Source organism: Sphaerodactylus townsendi, linkage group LG03, assembly GCF_021028975.2.
Source record: "Sphaerodactylus townsendi isolate TG3544 linkage group LG03, MPM_Stown_v2.3, whole genome shotgun sequence".
NCBI lineage: Eukaryota > Metazoa > Chordata > Lepidosauria > Squamata > Sphaerodactylidae > Sphaerodactylus > Sphaerodactylus townsendi.
Genome location: NC_059427.1, coordinates 175,268,354 through 175,289,298, shown reverse-complemented (window position 1 = coordinate 175,289,298; position 20,945 = coordinate 175,268,354). Strand labels below are relative to the sequence as shown.

The window sequence follows — 20,945 nt, the reverse complement described above, 5'->3', positions numbered from 1 at the left end:
TACGCCCCTGGGTCAGCCTGTTACATGTCTCTCAACCTGGGTTTTTCAAAGATTGCTAAACTAGCAATCTCCCCCCCCCACCCCAGCCCAGGTTGAGGATGATTCCTGCCTGCTGAGCAAATGCCAGCAGGCATGAAACACTTTATTTTCTCCTGCCCAAACCTCTTACTTTTGTTTCTGTCATTTGCACCTGTCATTTTGTGCGCTGCAGGAGATTCTCTGTGGCGTTTCCCCACAAAGGTTTCCTCTGCTGATTGCTATTTTGCTGTAAAAAGTAGATAAATGTTTGTTTAGCCCAGTGAACCTGAACCTGAACATTTTAGCTTTAAAAAGGGCTTGGACAGATTTATGGAGGAGAAGTCAATCTATGGCTACCAATCTTGATCCTCCTTGATCTCAGATTGCAAATGCCTTAGCAGACCAGGTGCTCAGGAGCAGCAGCAGCAGCAGAAGGCCATTGCTTTCACCTCCTGCATGTGAGCTCCCAAAGGCACGTGGTGGGCCACTGCGAGTAGCAGAATGCTGGACTAGATGGACTCTGGTCTGATCCAGCTGGCTTGTTCTTATGTTCTTATGTTCTTATGTTGTTTTTCCTTTTTTGTTTGTTTTGAGGGGGCTGTCTGTGAAGCTACGGCGACGCGCCTAGAAAAGGTGCTGTGGGAGCACCAAACATCAAAACGGATCTTTTTCTAATATCCTAAAGACGTTATATTTATGCTGTGTGGCATCCACCATTATTTGACAACTTTAGTGAGAGTGACACTGGCAACAGAAAGGAAGATGGAAGAATGCTCCAGTTTTCAGAACTGGGGAAATACATCAAGGGAATATGCAGCTATGGCAAAATTAATGAGCGTAGTCTGTAAAAGATCTGATCGAGAGCATCAAGATAAATGATAAAATGTACTCATATTATTTTTAAATTAAAAGAAGCAGTTAAATGAAATGTACGTCATGGAAATGTTTTTTATATATAGAAATAATTATTAATATGTGTAGATGGCAGTACTGTGGTAATCAATCGCTCAAGGGAACAGAAGAAATTTTTGACTTGATAGGCCCTTATAACAACAACAAAAACCTTTATTAGGCATATAAAATAGGCTCTAGAACGTTACCTGATATTTGTGAAGTACAAAACAAGAATACATTCAAAACACAGAGAAACTATATCTAGCATTGGACATTACTTAGTAAGTTCTGTCACTTGTAAAAGAAATTTTGCTACTTTTTCCAAGAGCACGACATCTGTATTGTTTAACAGAAGCTCCACAATAGAGCTGTCAGAGTCTCTTTCAGGTTTGTCTAGGGCCAGCCAAGGAGAGAAATTCCTAATGCCCACATATCTTGGACAGTCGAGTATAATGTGCGCAAGAGACTCCACTTGGTTTTTACAGTGTGGACAAACCCGATCCTGGAGAGGGATAGATAAGTAGCGACCCTTTGTAATGGCAGATGGAAAAGTATTGCATCTGACCCTTGTAATAATCCATCTCTGTTGGGGTTCAGGTAATAGTTCAAGATATTTGGCTATGTGCCCCTGTTCCAGCAAGTACTATTGTCTGACACAGAAAGAGGGGTGAAGACATCTATTTATTTAACGCTTGCCCCAACAAGATATGGTTATTCCTGTTCTAAAAAGTCTGCTTTTTAAGGTTCGAGAATCTCTCTCTGGGTGACAGCATACAGAAATCTTCTTCAAGTAGTATTAAACCTGATTGAGTAGATTTTTTGATTGAGGAAGTTGGATACCATTTGGAGTGCAGAAATAGGATCTGAAGCACAATGTATGTTAAACTGCGCTCATCAGAGTTAAAACATAGTTTGATCCAATACTTGAATGTATTTAGCCATGCTCTTGTTTCAAGTAGGTTCTGACCAGTTTCCAAGCATAGTACAGCGTATGGTACGGAGTGTAGTAACCCAAGTATTTTATAGAGGAAGCCAGATTGTATTCTTTCAACGGAGTTGTTCCATGCGGAACTGCATAGAGAAGTTGCTGAACTACCTTGGAGTTGAAAACCTTTAGAGCTGCTGGACATATCCCCTTTCCCTGGTGTGAAAAAACTTTACCACCGCTGAAGCAGTGTGAGAACTTCCTATTATAGCAATTTCTCTGTGACTGGCCCATGTGGCTTTATGATGAAAGGTTAGGCCTAAATATTTAAAGGACTTGGAGTGTTCAACCTTAATCCCGTTAACAAGCCATCTGGAAGGCTTAAATATATTCGCAAAAATGACAATTTTTTATTTTTCTGGGTTTAAGGATAGGAAGTTAGATGTGCAGTAGTTTTTCTGAAAAGCCTTTTAAAACCCACTTGAGTCCTAGAGATCAGTATCATGTCATCAGCATAAAGTAGGAGTGGTATGGGTTTGTTTGAAAGAACTGGGCTGTGTGAGTTATCATCAATAAACAAATTAATAAATAAGTTAAACAAGACTGGGGCAATACACAGCCTTGCTTAACACCTTTCATGACGGGAATCTTTGGGGTTAGATCTCCAGAGTTTGTACATGTTATCTGGCAGGTTGTGTTTGAATAGAGAGATTTGATAAGTAATAACAATCTAACATCGATTCCCATCTCTGTTAGCTTTAGCCATAGCAATTCTCTTACTACTGAGTCAAAGACGCCTTTCAGGTCCAAAAAGGCAGCAAAGATCTTAGATCGCCCCTCTTTTTTTGTATTTTAATTGCAGGAGGTTGAGGATCATTACAGTGGTCAAGTGTAGAGCAGCCTTTTTAAAATCCTATTTGCTTGGGGTAAAGAATTTTTCTATCATTGATCCAGGTGCAAAGCCAGATAGGCCTTTATAGAACACCATTTGTACAACTCTGGCCCTTTCCCCACTTTCCTTAAGCATAAGCCCTGGCGCCATCCCAAGTAGGGGTCCAGCTGCCTTCCCACTTCAGGGCGTGTGAGAACGAGGCTCTCGACGCTGCCACTCTCCCACCCCTCGATGCTAGGAATTCTGGCACCTTTGAATGGCGCCTTTGAAATGGCTTACAGTGCGTCGTCAGGAATTCAGGGCAATACTGAATTGCCCGCAGCAACCCTCGGGCAAAGGTGAGTGGGGAAAGGGCCTCTGTTGTTTTTTTTCTTTACATTCAGACTTGTAATTGAGTTTTTTTCTTTGTTTTCGTTTTTTAGTTGTTTAACTGCTTTTATATTGCTGGTGTTATAGTATAATTTTTTTTTTAAAAAAAAGAAATGACCTGCCCCTGATGCAGTACAGAGAAAAATCCTATGAAATTGGAAGGGGTGGTGGGTGGCCTGGAGTACATTGCAGCTTTGGAAGGTGGGCTCTAAGACCGCCCCATTCTGCCTCTCCTCAGCATTGCCCCGAAATCTCCAGGAATTTCCCAAGCTCAATTTGGGAAGCCTATAAGATTGCAATGGACAGCCCCCTCCAAGCAAGTAGCTGGCCACGATCCGCTGCTCCCATGGAGACCTCCTGGTGGTGTGGGGAAGCTTGCCAAGTGGAAAAGCGTCCCTGCTGCCAAGAAGCCCCCATGGGACTCAATAGATTTATGCCACCTTTTCGATGGCTGAGTCTCAAGTACCGTCCCCCGGCCTGCCCCTACCACACTGGCGGTGGCAGGGGCGCTGAGATGCTGGCGTGGCATCTGGCGCAGCATCCCAGTGCTGGGTAGGGCTGCGACGGCTGCAAGTATCCCGGGGAAGGTCAATCCACTAGCATGGCTGCCTGTTGCTCCCACAGGTGGATTTGGTCCCCGCTTTTGGATGGGGCCACTTGAAGCCCTGTTCAAAAATATGCTTGGTTGGGCATCTAATACGTGGAACACCATCAGAGGGTAGCCACAACTGGCCAATGGGAAAGCTGGTACTTTAAATTGGGGGCGAATTCTGCAAAAGCCAAAGGTATATCAAATGCCCTTCAAAACTCAGGTGGAATGGAGTTCCTTATCTAGGGCTAGCTTAGCGTAATGTATAATGAATGGGACTATTGTGCTGTAGATCTCATGAGCGCTCCACCCTGTGCCTTGGGGTGCCAGCGTGCCATGCCAGAGCACACACTAACACCACACCTCTTTTGGAAAGAGATGAAGGGAACCTGGGTCAGCAGAACTATTTGGAGTTCGGCAAAAAGGGTGCTTCTGTGAGAAGTACTGTGCTGCATGCAACGAGACGAGAAAACAGAGAACGTTCTAGATTAGAAGCAGAGTTGTGATGATGTCACAGGAAGCTGCTGGATTCCAGAAGTCCCTGTGCCTTGGGACCCACTGCCTCCAACTCCAGAGGAATCCGAGCATTTTTCTGACTTGCTCAGTAAGTGGATCCCTGGGAGGGTGCCGGGAGAATCCAGGCAGGATGGGGATACTTGAAACGGAGGAATTCAGATGGTGCTCGGGGATGGGAATGTGTTCTCTTGGTAGAAACTGAGCCAAGTGTGCGAGACCAGATCCCCCTGTTCTATCTGGCTTAAGACTGGAATTTCCAACCTTCTAGGTAGTGGCTGGAGATCTCCTAGGATTACAACTGATCTCCAGGCAACAGAGATTAGTCTACCTGGAGAAAACAGCCACTTTGGAAGGTGGACTATGGCATTAAACCTCATTGAAGCCCCTCCCCTCCCCAAATCCTGCCCTTTTCAGGCTCCACCCCCCAGTTCTCCAGGTATTTCCCGATCTGGAGCTGGCAACTGCATCTGGGACTAAAGGAGAAAAACTGAACTGAGTACACTGAACACATGGAGCTGCCTTATCTTGAACCAGATGGTTGAACCGTCACAGTCAGGCTGGTCTACTCAGACCGGTAACAGCTGTCCAGGGAGGAGGAGGCCTTTCAAAACACCTGTGGCCTGATCCTTCTAATTGGACATGTCCGGGCTGTGTGGCCGTGGTCTGGTGGATCTTGTTCCTAACGTTTCGCCTGCATCTGTGGCTGGCATCTTCAGAGGTGTATGACAGTCTGTTATACACTGTGTCTAAGTCTAACTGTTACACAGTGTGTAACAGACGTCCCTCTGTGATACCCCTCTGAAGATGCCAGCCACAGATGCAGGCGAAATGTTAGGAACAAGATCCACCAGACCACGGCCACACAGCCCCCCGGAAAACCCACCACAATCACTAAAAGTTCCTTTTCAAAATAGGTCTGATGAATGTGATAGGCAGAAATCTCATAGCAGCTGACTTTCCAGGGCTGGGAGGCCTAAGCAGGCTGGGGTTATAGGAGACAAAATACTCACCAGGGAGAGGAAACATCAGGTGGGCAGAATGAAGGTTTGCCATAGTGCAAGCCAGGGGAAAGGACCAAGCGAAACCACACATCAGCCAAATAGTTTTGACCATAAATGACCCCATGATGCTTCTCTGATTCCTCACAGGCTGCCGTGGAGTCCTCTGCCCTCCGTCCCACAGCTGTCCACTCTGGCCGGTTCCGGTGCTTTTTCAGGGACGATGCATCTCCTCCTCCTGGCTCTCCTCACTTGCCTGACATCCGTAGTTAAGGGGAAGATATTTGGGCGTTGCGAACTGGCCCACAAGTTGAAGGCAGCGGGCTTGGATGGGTACCATGGATACAGCCTGGCTAACTGTAAGCACCTCGCCTTCCCTCCTGCTCTTCGTTCTTCCACCCCGAGAGCTGTCAAGCCTGCACCGCAGCACCGGCCCCAAATGACAACTTGGCCTGCAGGGGGAAACAGGCAGGAACCCTGCGCACGCCAGCGTGGTGGAACAGTTAAGAGCAGGTGGACTCAAACCTGATTCTCCAATCCTCCACCTGAGCGGAGGACTCTAATCTGGTGAACTGGATTTGTTTCCCTGATCCTACACATGAAACCTGCAGGGTGATCTTGGCCCAGTTACCCTTCTCTCAGCCTCACCTGCCTCACCAGGTGTCTGTTGCGGGGAGAGGAAGGGAAAGGAGTTTGTAAGCTGCCTTGAATCTCCTTACAGGAGAGAAAGGTGGCGTATAAATCCAAACTCTCCTTCTATGCTTATCCGTGGGAGAGGCGCATAGCAGATTTGATACAGGGAAATGCCGCCTAGTGGCTATAGTGCCAGGCTAGGATCTGGCAAACCCAGGTTCAAATCCCCCCACCCGCTACAACAGAAAAACGCTTCCTGGCTGAGGGGACCTTGGGCCTGTCAAGCATGCAAGCTCAGTTTCCTGACTCTACCACCTCACAGGTTGCTGCCGTGGAGGATAAGAAACAGAGGTGAGAGGATAGGATGTAAGCTATTTTGCATCCCCATTGGGGAGAAAGGCAGGATGTAAATGAAGTAAATACATAAAATAACAGGGTCCTTTCCTGCACAGAGCAAGGTGTGCGTTTGTGCGGATGTGAAGGAAGAGCGGTAGATGAGGAAGGGCGCCGGCAGTGTCCTTGCCCTATTAAACAGATCAGCAAATATATACAGTCAAGCTAATACTAAAAAATCTGAGTACTTGCTGATTCACTGAATGATGAAGCTGTATGCTGCTTTACTTCGCTAAACACACAAGAAGAGAATCCAATCTCTATTTCTACTATATCCACCTGAACCCACTGAAGAAATTTCTGTCGAAAAGTACCGACTGTTGCCAAGGCAGCACGCTTCTGGCGAACGCATTGGCAAGCTGTCACGCCGCAGGTGTCTTCATCCACTTGCTGGAGCTGCTGCTGTCTACTACCACAATTCGTTTTAATATTTTTTACTCATTGAATATTGGTGATACTGACTCTTTCAAATTATTGGAACGCAATATGAATGTTGCAGGTTTCTTGCCTTATGTACAATGTATGTGACATCTTATACAATGCTTTTGAGAATTTGTTACTAAGTACAGTCCCATTACGCTTCTTAGGTTGCCTAAGTGCCCTCATTGTATGTTTTGTTATTACCTTTATATCCAGTTGAATATTACTTATAATATAATCACAATATATCTTTATGAATAATCTTTATGAACGGTGTATGAATGATATATTGACTTTATACTCAAACTAATTGCATATACCAATTAGTTCATTGCCTGGTGTCACTATATATACCAGTGATGGCAAACCTTTTCGAGACCGAGTGCCCAAACCCCAAACCCACTGATTTATCGCAAAGTGCCAACACCGCAATTTAACCTGAATACTGAGGTCCAATTCTTCTTTTGTAAATGGGTTGGCTCTGAAGGCTCCAAGGGCTTGACTGAGTAAGCTTCAACATGGTAGCAGGTGGCTTTGCTTCTAAAGGAGAACTTCCTGCAACTCTTCGAACGGGTGAATCACAACCCTAGGAGGGTTTACTCAGAAGCAAGCCACATTGCCAGCAACCGAGGTGACTCCCAGGTAAAGTTGATACAAAGGCTTCAGTTCTTGCATGAAAGCCGGGTTTCAGGCAGTTCCCAAATAACAATGCAGTTTCAAACTGCTTTCAAGGTGCTCTTTGAAGCCGTGGGATTTGGCAAACCCACTTGCAAACAGTCCCAGGTTTGGTATGCATTATTTTCTCCAGCGGAAGGGCCTCAGTGCAGCCTTAACTGCTGCTTAACAGGGTCTCCCACACTGCTTCCCAAAAATGAGGTCTTAGGTTTAATGCTAATTCTTAGGTTCCAGCAGTTCCAAGCCAGCCTAGATGTGTGTGTATTACTCGAGAGTAAGCTTGGTGGTAGTTGGTATTAGCTTACCGTAATATAACTTCCAATATATCGGGTGAATCATGACCCTGTAGGAATGATCTACTCAGATTCTTATAACATCAAAACTGATTGCTTACTCCCAGGTAAAGGGTCATGCCCAGGCCAGCCTAGATGTGTGTGTGGGTGTGTGGGTGTGATTTTCTGCCCCCCCCCCCCATGATGAACTCTGTTTGTGCGTGCCCACAGAGAGAGCTCTGAGTGCCACCTCTGGCACCCGTGCCATAGGTTCGCCACCACTGATATATACAGTCCATGTTTCTTAGGCTTGGCTGGCCTCAGATTTTTTAGTATTAGTGTCCTTGCCCTGGCCAGAGCAAAAGGACATTCATTTGTGTGCTGCTGTGGTAGCTCTGACGGGGAAGGAGGAGAAAGGCGGCCCTGGAGGAGGAACACAGAGCTGCTCTGAGTTGCTTGAAGGGGGACAGGGCTCTCCCAGGTGACTTTCTGCCCAGCTCTGCTGTACAGCCAAAAATGACTGACCCCTTAACTGGCCGAATGAAAATCAACAATGGGTTTTTATCAGAAGCCACCCTGGGCCCAACTTGTTGGGAAAGGGTGAGGTAAAAATGTAACAGATAAATAAAAATTACATTAAAAATAAGCACACGCACAAGGAAACAGGCTGCATTTGCATCATATATTCAGGCGGCGGCATGTAGTTTCTTCAGGAGCAGAATTCTCATCTCTCTCTCCTGGTTATAGGGGTCTGCTTGGCCTTCTACGAGAGCCACTTTAACTCGGGAATGGTGGACCATGAAGCCGACGGCAGCACCAGCAACGGCATCTTTCAGATCAACAGCCACGTCTGGTGCGATGACCTCGAGCATCCGTCCCCGAATCTCTGCGATCTGCACTGCACAGGTGAGTTTTGAAGTTCCATGCTATGCCACCAGAGGGAGCTGTGCTTTAGCCACCTACAAAGATAGTGTTCCACACGGTGGCATATCTGCCCGGGGACAAGGGGTGACCCCCTGTCCCCAGGCGCACCTAATCTGGTCACGGGGGTGTGTGTGCAAAATTGACCCAGTGACCAGATGCCTTTGTGCAGACGATGAGTCCTGCTGCCTCCTCGTCTTTGGGGTTTCTTGGCCCCGCCCACATCATGGGAGCAATGACGTGGGTGGGGCTGAGGGAGCCCGAAGATGACGAGGCAGTGGCGGCGCCCTGCCCCCTCCTGGCCGGCTTCTGCCTTTCCCACACCCTGGGAGAGCAGGACCCTGACTCCAGGGACCCAGGGGGTGGGGCAGAGCACCGCCCCTCTTGCCCCCCTCCGGGCCCCCTGCAGCCCGGCCTCTGTACTCCCCAGAACCTCAGGAGAGCAGAAGCCACTGCCAGCCTCCAGAGACGTGCTTTTAAAAGCATGGAGGTCAGGGGCGGGGCTCGTGGGTGTGGCCCTGCCCCCTGCCCTCCGTGCTTTTAAAAGTCTTGCCCCCATGGTCTTGCCCCCACAAGCCCTGCCTCCCAGCCTCTGTGCTTTTAAAAGCACGTCTCCGGCGGCCAGCAGTGGCTTCTGCTCTCCCTGGGCTGCGGGGGCTCAGGGGTGGGGACCTAGAGAAGACTTGTCTCCGGGTGCCATTTCCCTCCCCCCCATAAGTCTCTAGTTCCACACATATTCTATGATTTCTTAAAGCAATGGTGAATGCTGCCCTCATTTTGCATGTGTGCAAGTGAAACTCACTACCCCTTCTCTGCATGAGTCATTGATCTGGGCTGGAAGGTAATACTCTGGACTGGAAGGAACGGAACCTAGAGCTTCATAGAGGTGCACTGGCGTCCTCTTCCGAAGGCAGATAACTTGGTTGCACAAGAATGATCCAAGAGTACTTACGGTTGCCAGCACGAGATTGGGAAATTCCTGGAGATTGGGGGTGGGGCCTGGGGAGGGTGTGGTTTGGGGAGGGGAGGAGCCTCAGCACAGAATCTGCCCTCTCAAGCACCCATTTTCTCCTCGGGGGATGATGCTTGTATCTGGAGGTCAGTTCTGATTCCTGGAGATCTTCAGGTGCCTGGAGGAATTGCCCACCCTTTTGCAGCGGCAGCAGGGCAAGAGCAGGGAGTCGTGCAGAGACAAAGCATGCAATTGCTTCTTCAAGTGGAACTTTAAATATCTCTTAAGATCCTATTGGCACACCTGGCAGTTCCATTTTGGTGCACAAGAGACCCTGGTATGTTGCTTCTATAGCAAGGACATGTGCTGATCTGGGATGGAAGCAGGCAAGGGAGAGACGGCAGGTTGGGGAACCTGAGGCCTTGCAATCTGTCAACCTGTCACCCCCCCCCCCCGCCCCGCTCCAAGGAGCTCAGGTGGCATGTGGGGTTCTCTAGTCTGCCGTTTTATTTGTGCAACAATCCTGTGAAGTAAGATTGGAGGGAGAAACAGAGAGTTCCAAAGTTCTGGTGCCGCCACCAAGAAAGCCCTTTCTTGGGTCCTCGCCCATCTAGCCTCAGGTCATCAGATGGCAGGAACTACCAAAGCAAAGTCTCTGAAGATGTTCAGGCAGGTTATGAGAGAGGGTGGTTCTTCAGTATGTTGGTCCCAAGCCGCATATGACTTCAAAGATCAAGATTAGCACACTGAGTGTAACCTGGAAGCAAATCAGAAGCCAGTATGGATGGAACAAGAGTGAAGTGCTATGGTCCCTACTAGCAGCAAAATTCTGTATCAACTGCATCTTACAGACAGTCTTCAAGGGCAGCCCGACATCAATTACATTGCTGTACTGTAATCTAGATGTTCCCAGGGCATACATCCCAGTGGCAAGATCTTTTCTGCTCACGAAGGGCAGCAGCTGGCTAGCCAGTCGAAGCTGGTAAAAGGCATTCCTGGCCACAGCTGCCGGCTGCTTTCCCAGCAGTTCGCATTGGACCAAGAGCACCCCAATCTTAGCTACAAACTTGCTCCTTTAGAGGGAGGGCAACCCCACCCAGAACAGGGACAGACCTTTCCCCCACTTTCTCCCCATCTTGTTGAGATGACGTTTCAGCCTGTTATTTATTTGTTTGTTTGTTTGTTTATTATTTGGACTTTTATACCGCCCCATCCCCGAGCGGCTCTGGGCGGTGTACAACATTAAAACACAGTTAAAATAAACTAGGTAAAACAATTAAAGCAGCAATAATAATAGGAGGTATCCAGCAACCCCCATTTTGTTTTTATAAAATCCTCCCCAGGAGGGAGAGACGGAGCGTCCCATTAGCTGGAGAGAGACCCAGATGTCAGGAGCCAACGGGGGGTGGGGGGGTGGGGGGGACCTTCAGCGGCTGGTCCCTCCAAAGGCCCGGCGGAACAACTCTGTCTTACAGGCCCTGCGGAACTCACTAAGATCCCTTCTCCATTCCAAAACTGCCTTCTCCATTCCAAAACTGCCTCCAGAATTCTTGGAAGCCGAGTGGGAATTTGAACCCAGCTCCTCCCAGCCTGTTCCCAGTTCAGCCATCTAACTGCTATACACAAATTGGCCATCTAAATTGTGGGTTGTCTCTTTTGAAAGAGCGCCTGGGTTGTTGCCTTGGCCATTCATGTCCTTCTTTCTTTCTCCCCACAGATTTGCTGACCAGTAACCTCAATGATGACATTACCTGTGCTATGCGGATTGTGCAATCTCCCAGAGGCATGGGGACTTGGTAAGGGCTCCAGGGGGTTGTGGGAAGGGGGTGGGACGTAACTGTGAAATTTCTTCCCGGCACTGCCTTGGATCCCACCCGGAACCTCCATCGCTACATAGGGGGGCCGGTTCTCGCTGATTCCTGCGTCCTGCAGGAGAGCTCTGCTTTCCCCAAGTCTTGGAAGGGCAGGGTTTGGGAAGGGGAGAGACCTTAGCCAACCCTCTCATGTGATCCAAACCCCATGTACAGATTGAGGACAATTAGAATTGCTGGTAGCCCTCTTGATCTTTTGTGCAAAGTCCAAAACCAGAAGGCCTGTCATATTTTTCATTAGGACAACCCTTCGGTTTGCCGGCCTTCAAGTGGAGGCAGGAATTCTCCTGGGATTACAAGAGATCAGTTGGCCTGGAGAAAATGGCTGTTTTGGAAGGTGGCCTCTACGGCATCCTAACCTGTTGAAGCCCCTCCCCAAGCCCCACCCTCCTCGGGCTCCTCCCCCAAAATTTAAATATATTTCCCAACCCAGACCTAGCAACAGCTCCATCTGACAAGCTTTTGAATGGCCTAGGATGGGTCAAGAGTGAAGAAAAATCTGCCTCTGATCAAGTAGCTGATTTGAACAATTTGCCTGTAGAAAATCTGCCTCTGATCAAGTAGCTGATTTGAACAAATAGCTGATTTGAACAAATTTCTCACACTCTTGTGACATTTCCGGTTGCCTGGGCAGCTGAAAGGCTAGTTCTGCAGGTGTGTGATGGTGCAGTCCTTAACACAGTGACATCCTTCTAAATCCACTGGATGAATGTGCTACTATGTCACAAACAGTTCATGGCAACTCTGCAGAGGGGATTTGCCACAGTGCCTTCCTCTGCGTGGCAGTCCCGATCTGCCTGGGTGGTTTCCCATCTAAGTACTGACGCTGGCCAGTCCTGCGTAGCTACCCAGCTCTGACAAGCCCAGGCGGAACTTGTAGCAAAGCAAGATTGGCAACAGCATCTTTATTCATCCCTCCGTTGCATTTATTCATTCATCCAATGCATTTGGAAGGATGCCACACTGGTGATTTCCAAACAGCAGAAATAAAATGTCCTGCAGACATTTTGAAAAGATCCATTTAGGCATTTTGTGTTCCCCCAGCCTGGAAAACACGAGAGCCCTGCCAGCCAACACCGATCTTTCTTTCTTCCTGCCTGTTACTTCTACAGTTGCGCCTGCCATTTCTTGAGCTGCTGCAGAGATTCTCTGTGCCTCCATGATTTGGTGGAGGTTTCCTGTGCTTGCAGCTCATCTGCGTGTGATTTCTGTGTAGAAAGTAGATGAATAAATGTATTGTCGAAGGCTTTCACAGCTGGAATCGCTAGGATGTTGTGAGTTTTCCAGGTTGTGTGGCCATGTTCCAGTAGTATTTTCTCCTGACGTTTCAGCTGCATCTGTGATCCTCTGAAGATGCTAGCCACAGATACAGGTGAAACGTCAGGAGAAAATACTACTGGAACATGGCCACACAACCTGGAAAACCCACAACATCTAGATGGATAAAGTTTGTTTTGCCTAGCAATCCCACACACGTGTTGTTTTCCCTATTTTGTTTTGAGGGGGATGTCTGTGAAGCTACGGCAACCAAAAGCACATATTACTGCATCTCTAATTGTGTTGCCGTAGCTTTGCAGACATCCCCCTCAAAACAAAATAAAAAGGGAAAACAACATGTGGAATCACTAGGCAAAACAAACTTTATCCGTCTACTTTTTACATGGAAATCGCACGTGGACGAGCTGCAAGCAGAGGAAACTTCCGTGGGGAATCTTCACAGAGAATCTTGCAGCACAAAAAATGGTGGGTTCAAGGGCGAAAATTAAAGTTTGGGTGGGAGAAATCAAGTGTTTCCTGCCTGCTTTTGTTCCCTCAGCTGGCAGGAAGTGTCTTCAACCCGGGTGGGGGTGGGGGGTGGGGAATTGCTAGTTCAGTGATTTTTTGAAAACTTAGGTTGACAGAAACAGAATGTTTTGAAGACATTTTGGAGGAGAGAGCTGTACGAACATCTTCCCCAAAACAGTTTTTAAAGCGTCCTAAAGATACTTTATTTCTGCTGTGTGGAATTCACCACTGTTTAGAATTGCGCCGTTGCACATCTACAGAATCAGCATCTCAGCTGCCCAGGGGTTTTGAAACGTCTCAAACGTTTGACTCATTTCTCCCACTTGGAAATCTGAATGTTGTCATTTGAACCTCTTGTCATCCAGTGGCCATTTTCTTAAAATTGCTAAATGTACAACTTTTGGTGACAACATTTTATCAATCCATGCATTATTTATCCACTGTATCCCACCTGTTCTCAAGGAAGTCTGGCTACTGCTGGTGGGGTGTTACTTCCATTTTATTTTCACAGCCCTCTGAAGTAAATCCAGATGAAAGCGAGCGACTGGCCCAGGAAGCTTTCTGTGCAGCTGTTTACATTTGAGCCTAGCCTTTCTGCAGGAAGCTCAGAGGAGCTTACGAGGTTTCCACTGCCTTACCATCACAACAATAACCCAGGCTCCTTCCGCACATGCAGAATAATGCACTTTCAATCCACTTTCAGTGCACTTTGCTTGCAGCTGTGCGGAATAGCAAAATCCACTTGCAAACAATTGTTGTCTGGACGTTCCCAGAGGGTTAGACTGAATGAAGTGGACCAGAGCTGCTCTCATGGTGCAGGGAAAATAACCTGGTTCATAAAAGGCCAAAATATTCTAAGGGACCGGTCTCATGCTTGAAAGTGTGTTATTCTGCATGTGCGGAAGGGGACACAGTGAAGTAGGCGAGGCTGAGAGAAATTAGCCAGTGAATTTCACAGCAGAGGGGGAATTTTTGTCTGTATTTCTTTGTTTACCTTCCTTGTAGTATGATTTCCTCTTTGATACCCAAGGAAGATTGCATAGGGTTTTATATAATATAAAGTGATATAATAAATGATATAATGATATGATATAATAAATAGAACAAAAATATAATAAAACTGGAATGATGGTCCTAGTATTTGTCAGCATGAGGACTTTGAAGCTGATGTTCAGGGGGAATTTTGAACTTCCCAGACTCACACAACCTCTTTAAGAACATAAGAACAAGCCTGCTGGATCAGACCAGAGTCCGTCTAGTCCGGCACTCTGTTACTCGCAGTGGCCCACCAGGTGCCTTTGGGAGCTCACGTGCAGGAGGTGAAAGCAATGGCCTGCTGCTGCTGCTGCTGCTCCCAATCACCTGGTCTGCTCAGGCATTTGCAATCTCAGATCAAGGAGGATCAAGATTCATGACAATATCGTGGGGGCAGAAGCAGTAGCTCACCTTTCTCTCTGCATAGTTTTCTCCTCCTCTCACTACTATAAGGATGCCACTTGTGAGAGAAGCCAGATGGGAATAAGAAGTCTGTGGAAATGCTTAGGGCCTGCTACATGGCATCACTGACTTCCAGAAGCTGAACAGTCTGGACGTGTGCTCTGGGCATGCTTTGTGAAACCATCTTGCTGCAGCTGCCAACCTCCAGGTAGGGCCTGGAGACAATGACACAGATCAGTCCCCCTGGCAAAACTGGAGGCGAACTCCACGGCATCGTCCCCCGCTGAGGTCTCTCTCCTTCCCCAGCCCCACTCTTCCCACTTCCGAACCTCCAGGAATTTCCCAAATGAGAGCTGGCAGCCCTCGGCTGCCCGTTAGTTTCGCGCTGGAGTTAACTGAGGCTCACAGGATGATTTAAGTGGGAGAAAAGCAGCCATCCCTTCTGACAGCTCTCCACAGTCGGCCATGAGGGGTTGAAGTATTTCTGGGACACACAAAACTCTTACTGACATCTGCTTCAAAGTCCTTGAAGCAGCAGTGGTGTAGGAGGTTAAGAGCTCATGTATCTAATCTGGAGGAACCGGGTTTGATTCCCAGCTCTGCCGCCTGAGCTGTGGAGGCTTATCCGGGGAATTCAGATTAGCCTGTACACTCCCACACACGCCAGCTGGGTGACCTTGGGCTAGTCACAGCTTCTTGGAGCTCTCTCAGCCCCACCCACCTCACAGGGTATTTGTTGTAAGGGGGGAAGGGCAAGAAGATTGTCAGCCCCTTTGAGTCTCCTGCAGGAGAGAAAGGGGGGATATAAATCCAAACTCCTCCTCCTCCTCCTCCTCCTCTTCTTCTTCTTCTTCTTCTTCTTCTTCTTCTTGTGTTGTGGCTTAATCAACACTAGAACTTTGTACGATGTGAACTTGACAAAGTCTTGTGTTGGTTGTGCAACAGTTTTCAGGACCAATGGTAGCCTGCTGGAGGGAGGTGGGGGAAGATCCCTTCTGCTACGATAAACATTTATTTTGGAGCCATTGCTAAGGGGCAGGGTTGCCATTCTCCAGTCACGACAAGAGGTCCCCTTTGATGACAACGGATCTCCAGGCAAAGAGATCACCTGGAGAAAATGGCTGTTTTGGGAGGTGGACTCTATGGCATTATACCGTATGCTGAAGTCCCTGCTCAAGCCCCACCCTCCAGTCTTCTGGTATTTCTCGACCCGGAGCTGGCAAACTGCTCCAAGGTGTCCTATTGATTGAAGTTGCCTTTATTTTATGTGAACTTGTGTTCTTATACTTTTCTCCCTCTCAGGATGGCTTGGAGGAACAACTGCGAAGGCCTTGATTTGTCTCACTGGCTGAAAGGATGTGACTTGTGAGAGGAGCCAGGTGGGGAAAAGACCTCTGTGGAAATGCTTGGGGCCCGTCATGTGGCGTCGCTGACTTCTGGGAGCGGAACAGTCGGACACGGGCGGACAAATGTGATTCCAGCTCCGCTCGGGCCCTTTTACCGAGGAAAGGGACCGTCGCTCCTAGAGTGAGAGCCAGATCTCGCGGCATAAAAAAGATTTGTTCACATTTCTGCTATTCATTTGTGGTGTGTGTATTACAGCTTCTGCAAATATTTGCTGGCAACAATGATGCCTGGATAGTTCTCTATATATTGATTAATCCTGGAAGAAGAAGAAGAAGAAGAAGAAGAAGAAGAGGAAGAAGAAGAGGAAGAAGAGGAAGAAGAAGAGGAAGAAGAGGAAGAAGAGGGGGAGGGGGAGGGGGAGGGGGAGTTTGGATTTATATCCCCCCTTTCTCTCCTGCAGGAGACTCAAAGGAACTTACAATCTCCTTTCCCCTTCCCCCCTCACAACAAACACCCTGTGAGGTGGGTGGGGCTGAGAGAGCTCCGAAGAACTGTGACTAGCCCAAGGTCACCCAGCTGGCGTGTGTGGGAGCGTACAGGCTAATCTGAATTCCCCAGATAAGCCTCCACAGCTCAGGCGGCAGACCTGGGAATCAAACCCGGTTCTTCCAGATTAGACACATGAGCTCTTGACCTCCTACGCCACTGCTGCTCCGGGGTTGGAGGAGGGGTTGGAGGAGTAACTGTGCCGTCCGAGGTCCATGAGTCTTACCAGTTTGGGAGACTCCTGGATATTTGGGGAATAAAGAATGGGGAGAGTGGAGTTTGGGAAAGGGGGGCCCTCAGCAGGGTATGATGTCATAGAGTCCACCCCCCACCCCCCAAAATCACTGTCTCCAAGGAGAACTTATCTCTGTAGGCTGGAGGTCAGTTACAATCCCAGGGTAAGGTTCTGCTTTCCCCTTCCTGCTTTCCCAGGCTTGTCAGGAGCACACAGCTAAAAACAGCCTGAAAAAGAGCAGGAAATCACCATAAAATATAGCACAGGGGGTTTGGCACAGTCGTTGTTGAAATGTAGTCCCAAATATGAGGAATCCATTGGGTTGCCAACTCTGGGTTGGGAAATTCCTGGAAATTGGGGCAGTGTAAGGAATCAGCAAGGTCCAGTCCAAAAGCAACCTTAATAGTTCTTTATTGAGCTGGCTTTCATGATCGTCTACAGGCAATGCAGATTCTAAACCCCCCCCACCCCTTGTCGGGCAGCTGCTTTTACGGGCCTCTATTCCCGCCAAGAGCTGAACATAAACAATCAGCAGTTCCCACTAACAAACCAAAAGCAGTTTCACACAGGGCTATATCACACAGACAGAAAGCAAGGTTAAGCAAGTGATAACAGACGTATTGGGCAGTCAGCCCAACTGAGCGAAGGAATCTCCTTCAAGGCCAAACTACCAACTATAACAAAGTCACAACCTTACAGGCAGAGTCTGGTGAAGGCAAGGTTTGAGAAGGGACCTCAGCAGGGTATAATGCCAAAGCGGCCACCATCTTCAGGGGTACTGATATCTGTAGAATCATAGAATCATAGAGTTGGAAGAGACCCCCAGGGCCATCCAGTCCAACCCCCTGCCATGCAGGAACACACAGTCAAGGCACTCCCGTCAGATGGCCGTCTGTTTCAAAACCTCCAAAGAAGGAGACTCCACCACACTCTTAAGGTAGTGCATTCCACTGTCAAACAGCCCTGACTGTCAGGAAGTTTTTCTTGATGTTTTTCCTTCTTTTCCTTCACTTTTTTGTTCGGTTGTAATTCTGGGAGAACTTGAGCTTCACCTGTGGATTGTGCCATCTTGCTGAGGAAACTGGAGGCAGGAGTAGGCATCCGGGGTTGTGAGTCAGAGTTGCTCAAATTGTTCCTCGTGGACTAAACTCAAAGAACTGCCATTGGGGAGAGCTTATCCCACAGAGTGCAGTCCTGTACCTCGTGCTCTTCAATCTTTATGTCAAGCCCTCAGGCCAAAGCATACTGTAGCTTCTGGGTCGGCTGTCATCAATATGCAGAGGGCACACAGCAATATTTATCCAAATCTCCTGCTGATCCGGTAGAGGTTCCAGATTGCGGCCTGGCTGCCGAGTTAGACGGCTTAGGGAATAAACTGAAACTCAGTCCTGGAAAGAAGTAATGTTAGTTGGGAAGCAGGGACGTATTGACCCACGCCCGGGGCCCTAGACTTTCAGGTACTTTTGGCCCTCAGGCGCTTCAGTCTTTCACCCCACTACAGCGACAGGCTGCCCTGTTCCACATAAAAACCTAAATAAAATTGTAACTTCATCCACTATTTCCTGCTGCCCACTCCCCCCCCCCCGCATTCTCCATGCCCCCCTCTCAATGCAGCCTGGTCTGGACTAGACGACAAGTGGGGGGGCGTGGCGCACATGGGGGGAGGAAACAGAGGACGAAGTGACAATTTTATTTAGGTCTTTATGTGGAACAGGGTGTAGATGGCAGCACATAGCCCTACCTATCCATTTTGAGAGTCTCCTGAAGCATTTGACTCACAATTTTATTTACTGACTGGCCATTGAGGTCGCCACTCGGCTGTATTGATCATTGAGGAGTCATAGGGGTGGAGGCAGCATGATGTCGTCATAACCCTGATGCTAGTGCGCCATTTGCCTGCAGCTATCTCTCTCCTCACCTCCCCAGGACTCAAAACAAACCTCCGCTGGTTGCGAGTGTCCTTTGCAAGTTGCTCTCAAGCACCTCAACACCTGGCAGAAAGGCCGCAGCCCTCCCCCGGGTGCTGGGAGCAATGCCTCAGCCAAAAATAATTGACAGGGCTCTAGTCCCTGCAGGGCCCCTGGGCTTCAGCCTAGTCAGCCTTACGGATAATGCGGCCCTGTTGCCCTGTTTCCCCTAATATAAGACATCCCCGAAAAATAAGACATAGTAGAGGTTTTGCTGAAGTGCGAAATATAAGGCATCCCCCGAAAGTAAGACATAGCAAAGGTTTTGTTTGGAAGCATGCCCGACGAACAGAACACAGAAAAATAAGCCATCCCCTGAAAATAAGACATAGCGCATCTTTGGGAGCAAAAATTAATATAAGACACTGTCTTATATTCAGGGAAACACGGTATTTATCGCAAAGTGCCAACATGGCCATTTAACCCGAATGCTGAGGTTTCAGTTTAGAAAAAACGGTTGGCTCCGAGGCGTGCGTTACTCAGGAGTAAGCTTGGTGGGAGTCGGTGAAGCAGCCCTGCAATTCCTCCAATGGGTGAATCACGACCCTAGGAGGGTTTACTCAGGACCAGCAAGCGAGCTCTCCCAGGTAAAGGATCGTGCTTTAGTTCTTCCCATGAAAATCAGTGGGGTTTAACAGCGCTTAACAGGGTTACCTACACTGCTTCCCCAAAACTAGGTCTTAGGTTTAATGCCCAGGCCAGCCTAGATGTTTGGGGGGGGCACTCTGTGTGTGCCCACAGAGAGGGCTCTGAGTGCCACCTCTGACACCCATGCCATAGGTTCGCCACCACTGCTCTACAAGTTAGAAACAGCAACATCAGAAGAGGACTGACCTCACCTTACAGTCCTTCTTAGCATGCTTACTAAGAGAGACTCCTTTGCAATTAGTGTTGCCAACCTCCAGGTGGGGCCCTGAGATCTCCCAGAAGTCCAACTGATCTCCAGGTGGCAGAGATCGGTTCCCCTGAAGAAAATGGTTGCTTTTGAAGGGTGTATTCTCCTGTTGAGGCCAGAGAGGGAAAGACAAAGGCCGGCCTGAGTGGCATAATTTGGGCCGCCAAGTTCAGCTGGGGAAACTGCTCATGATTTTGGGGCAGGAGAAGAACCTCAGTGGGGTATAAGGCCATTAAATCCACACTCCAAAGCAGCCGTTTTCTCCAGGAAAGTGACAGCCAGTGTGGCGTAGTGGTTAAGAGCAGGTGTACTCTAATCTGGAGGGACTGGGTTTGATTCCCCGCTCTGCCGCTTGAGCTCTGGAGGCTCATCTAGGGGATTCTGATTAGCCTGTGCATTCCAACACACGCCAGCTGGGTGGCCTTGGGCTAGTCACAGTTCTTTGGAGCTCTCTCAGCCCCACCCACCTCACAGGGTGTGTGTTGTGAGGGGGCGGGAAGGGAAAGGAGATTGTAAGCCCTTTGAGTCTCCTACAGGAGAGAAAGGGGGGATATAAATTCAAATTCTTCTTCGAATCTTATCTCTTTTTTGATAAAGCTTGGTAGATGAAGGGAATGCTGTGGACGTAGCATACCTTGATTTTAATAAAGCTGTTGACAAGGTGCCCTATAATATTCTCGCAATTCAGCTAGTGCAATGTGGACTAGACAATGCTACTATTAGATGGATTTGTAATTGGTTGACTGACCGAACTCAAAGGGTGCTCATTAATGGCTCATCTTCATCGTGGAGAGAAGTGACTAGTGGGGTGCCACAGGGTTCTGTCCTGGGCCCAGTGCTATTCAATATTTTTATCAGTGGTTTGGATGATGAAATAACGGGCATGCTAATCAAATTTGCAATCCACAGCACAGAGGACAGCTTTGGCTATGACTTTGTTTTGTGCTATGCTGTACTCTATTGCCAGTTCAAGGCTTGTGTTACTTTGTCCTCAGATGATTTTGTTTGCTGCCCATGGACCTGCCCTTGCTGCCCATGGCTCCAGGAGGTCTCCTGGTAATAGCATCCAGGAACTTTGCTTCTGGGGGCGGGGTGGGTGGGTTGAGAGAGTTCTCAGCCAGCAGGCTTCACGTGCAGGAGTGGGGAAACAAAATAAGCCTTTTGGGGGCCCATAAAATTGAACCCCCAGAAGCAAAGTTCACCAAGCCCGGATGCAATTACCAGGAGGGCCTCCTGGAGCCACCTTGAAAGTCTGGTGTTTTATTCAGGTGTTTTCCAGGCTAGAACTACAATTCCCCACTACTTGTCAGCATGGCCAATTGGCCATGCTGGTAGGGGCTGATGGGAATTGTAGTTCCTGAACATCTGGAGAGCCGCAGGTTCCCTACCCCTGCT

General features: G+C 48.4%; 1 protein-coding gene across 2 annotated transcripts in view; it reads left to right on the top strand.

The window, feature by feature from the left end:
- LOC125430034 (sperm acrosome membrane-associated protein 3-like) overlaps positions 1-16,128 on the top strand; it is a 38,231-nt gene extending 22,103 nt beyond the window's left edge. The window contains exons 3-6 of one of the 2 annotated variants that reach the window (XM_048491708.1): positions 5,352-5,560; positions 8,342-8,500; positions 11,185-11,263; positions 15,863-16,128. In XM_048491708.1, coding sequence (XP_048347665.1) covers positions 5,352-5,560; positions 8,342-8,500; positions 11,185-11,263; positions 15,863-15,929 — 514 coding nt within the window. In that variant the 3' untranslated portion in view covers positions 15,930-16,128. Of the gene's footprint in view, positions 1-5,348; positions 5,561-8,341; positions 8,501-11,184; positions 11,264-15,862 lie in introns of both variants that reach the window. The other variant, XM_048491709.1, reaches the window with a different exon arrangement.
- The last annotated feature ends 4,817 nt before the right edge of the window (positions 16,129-20,945 follow it).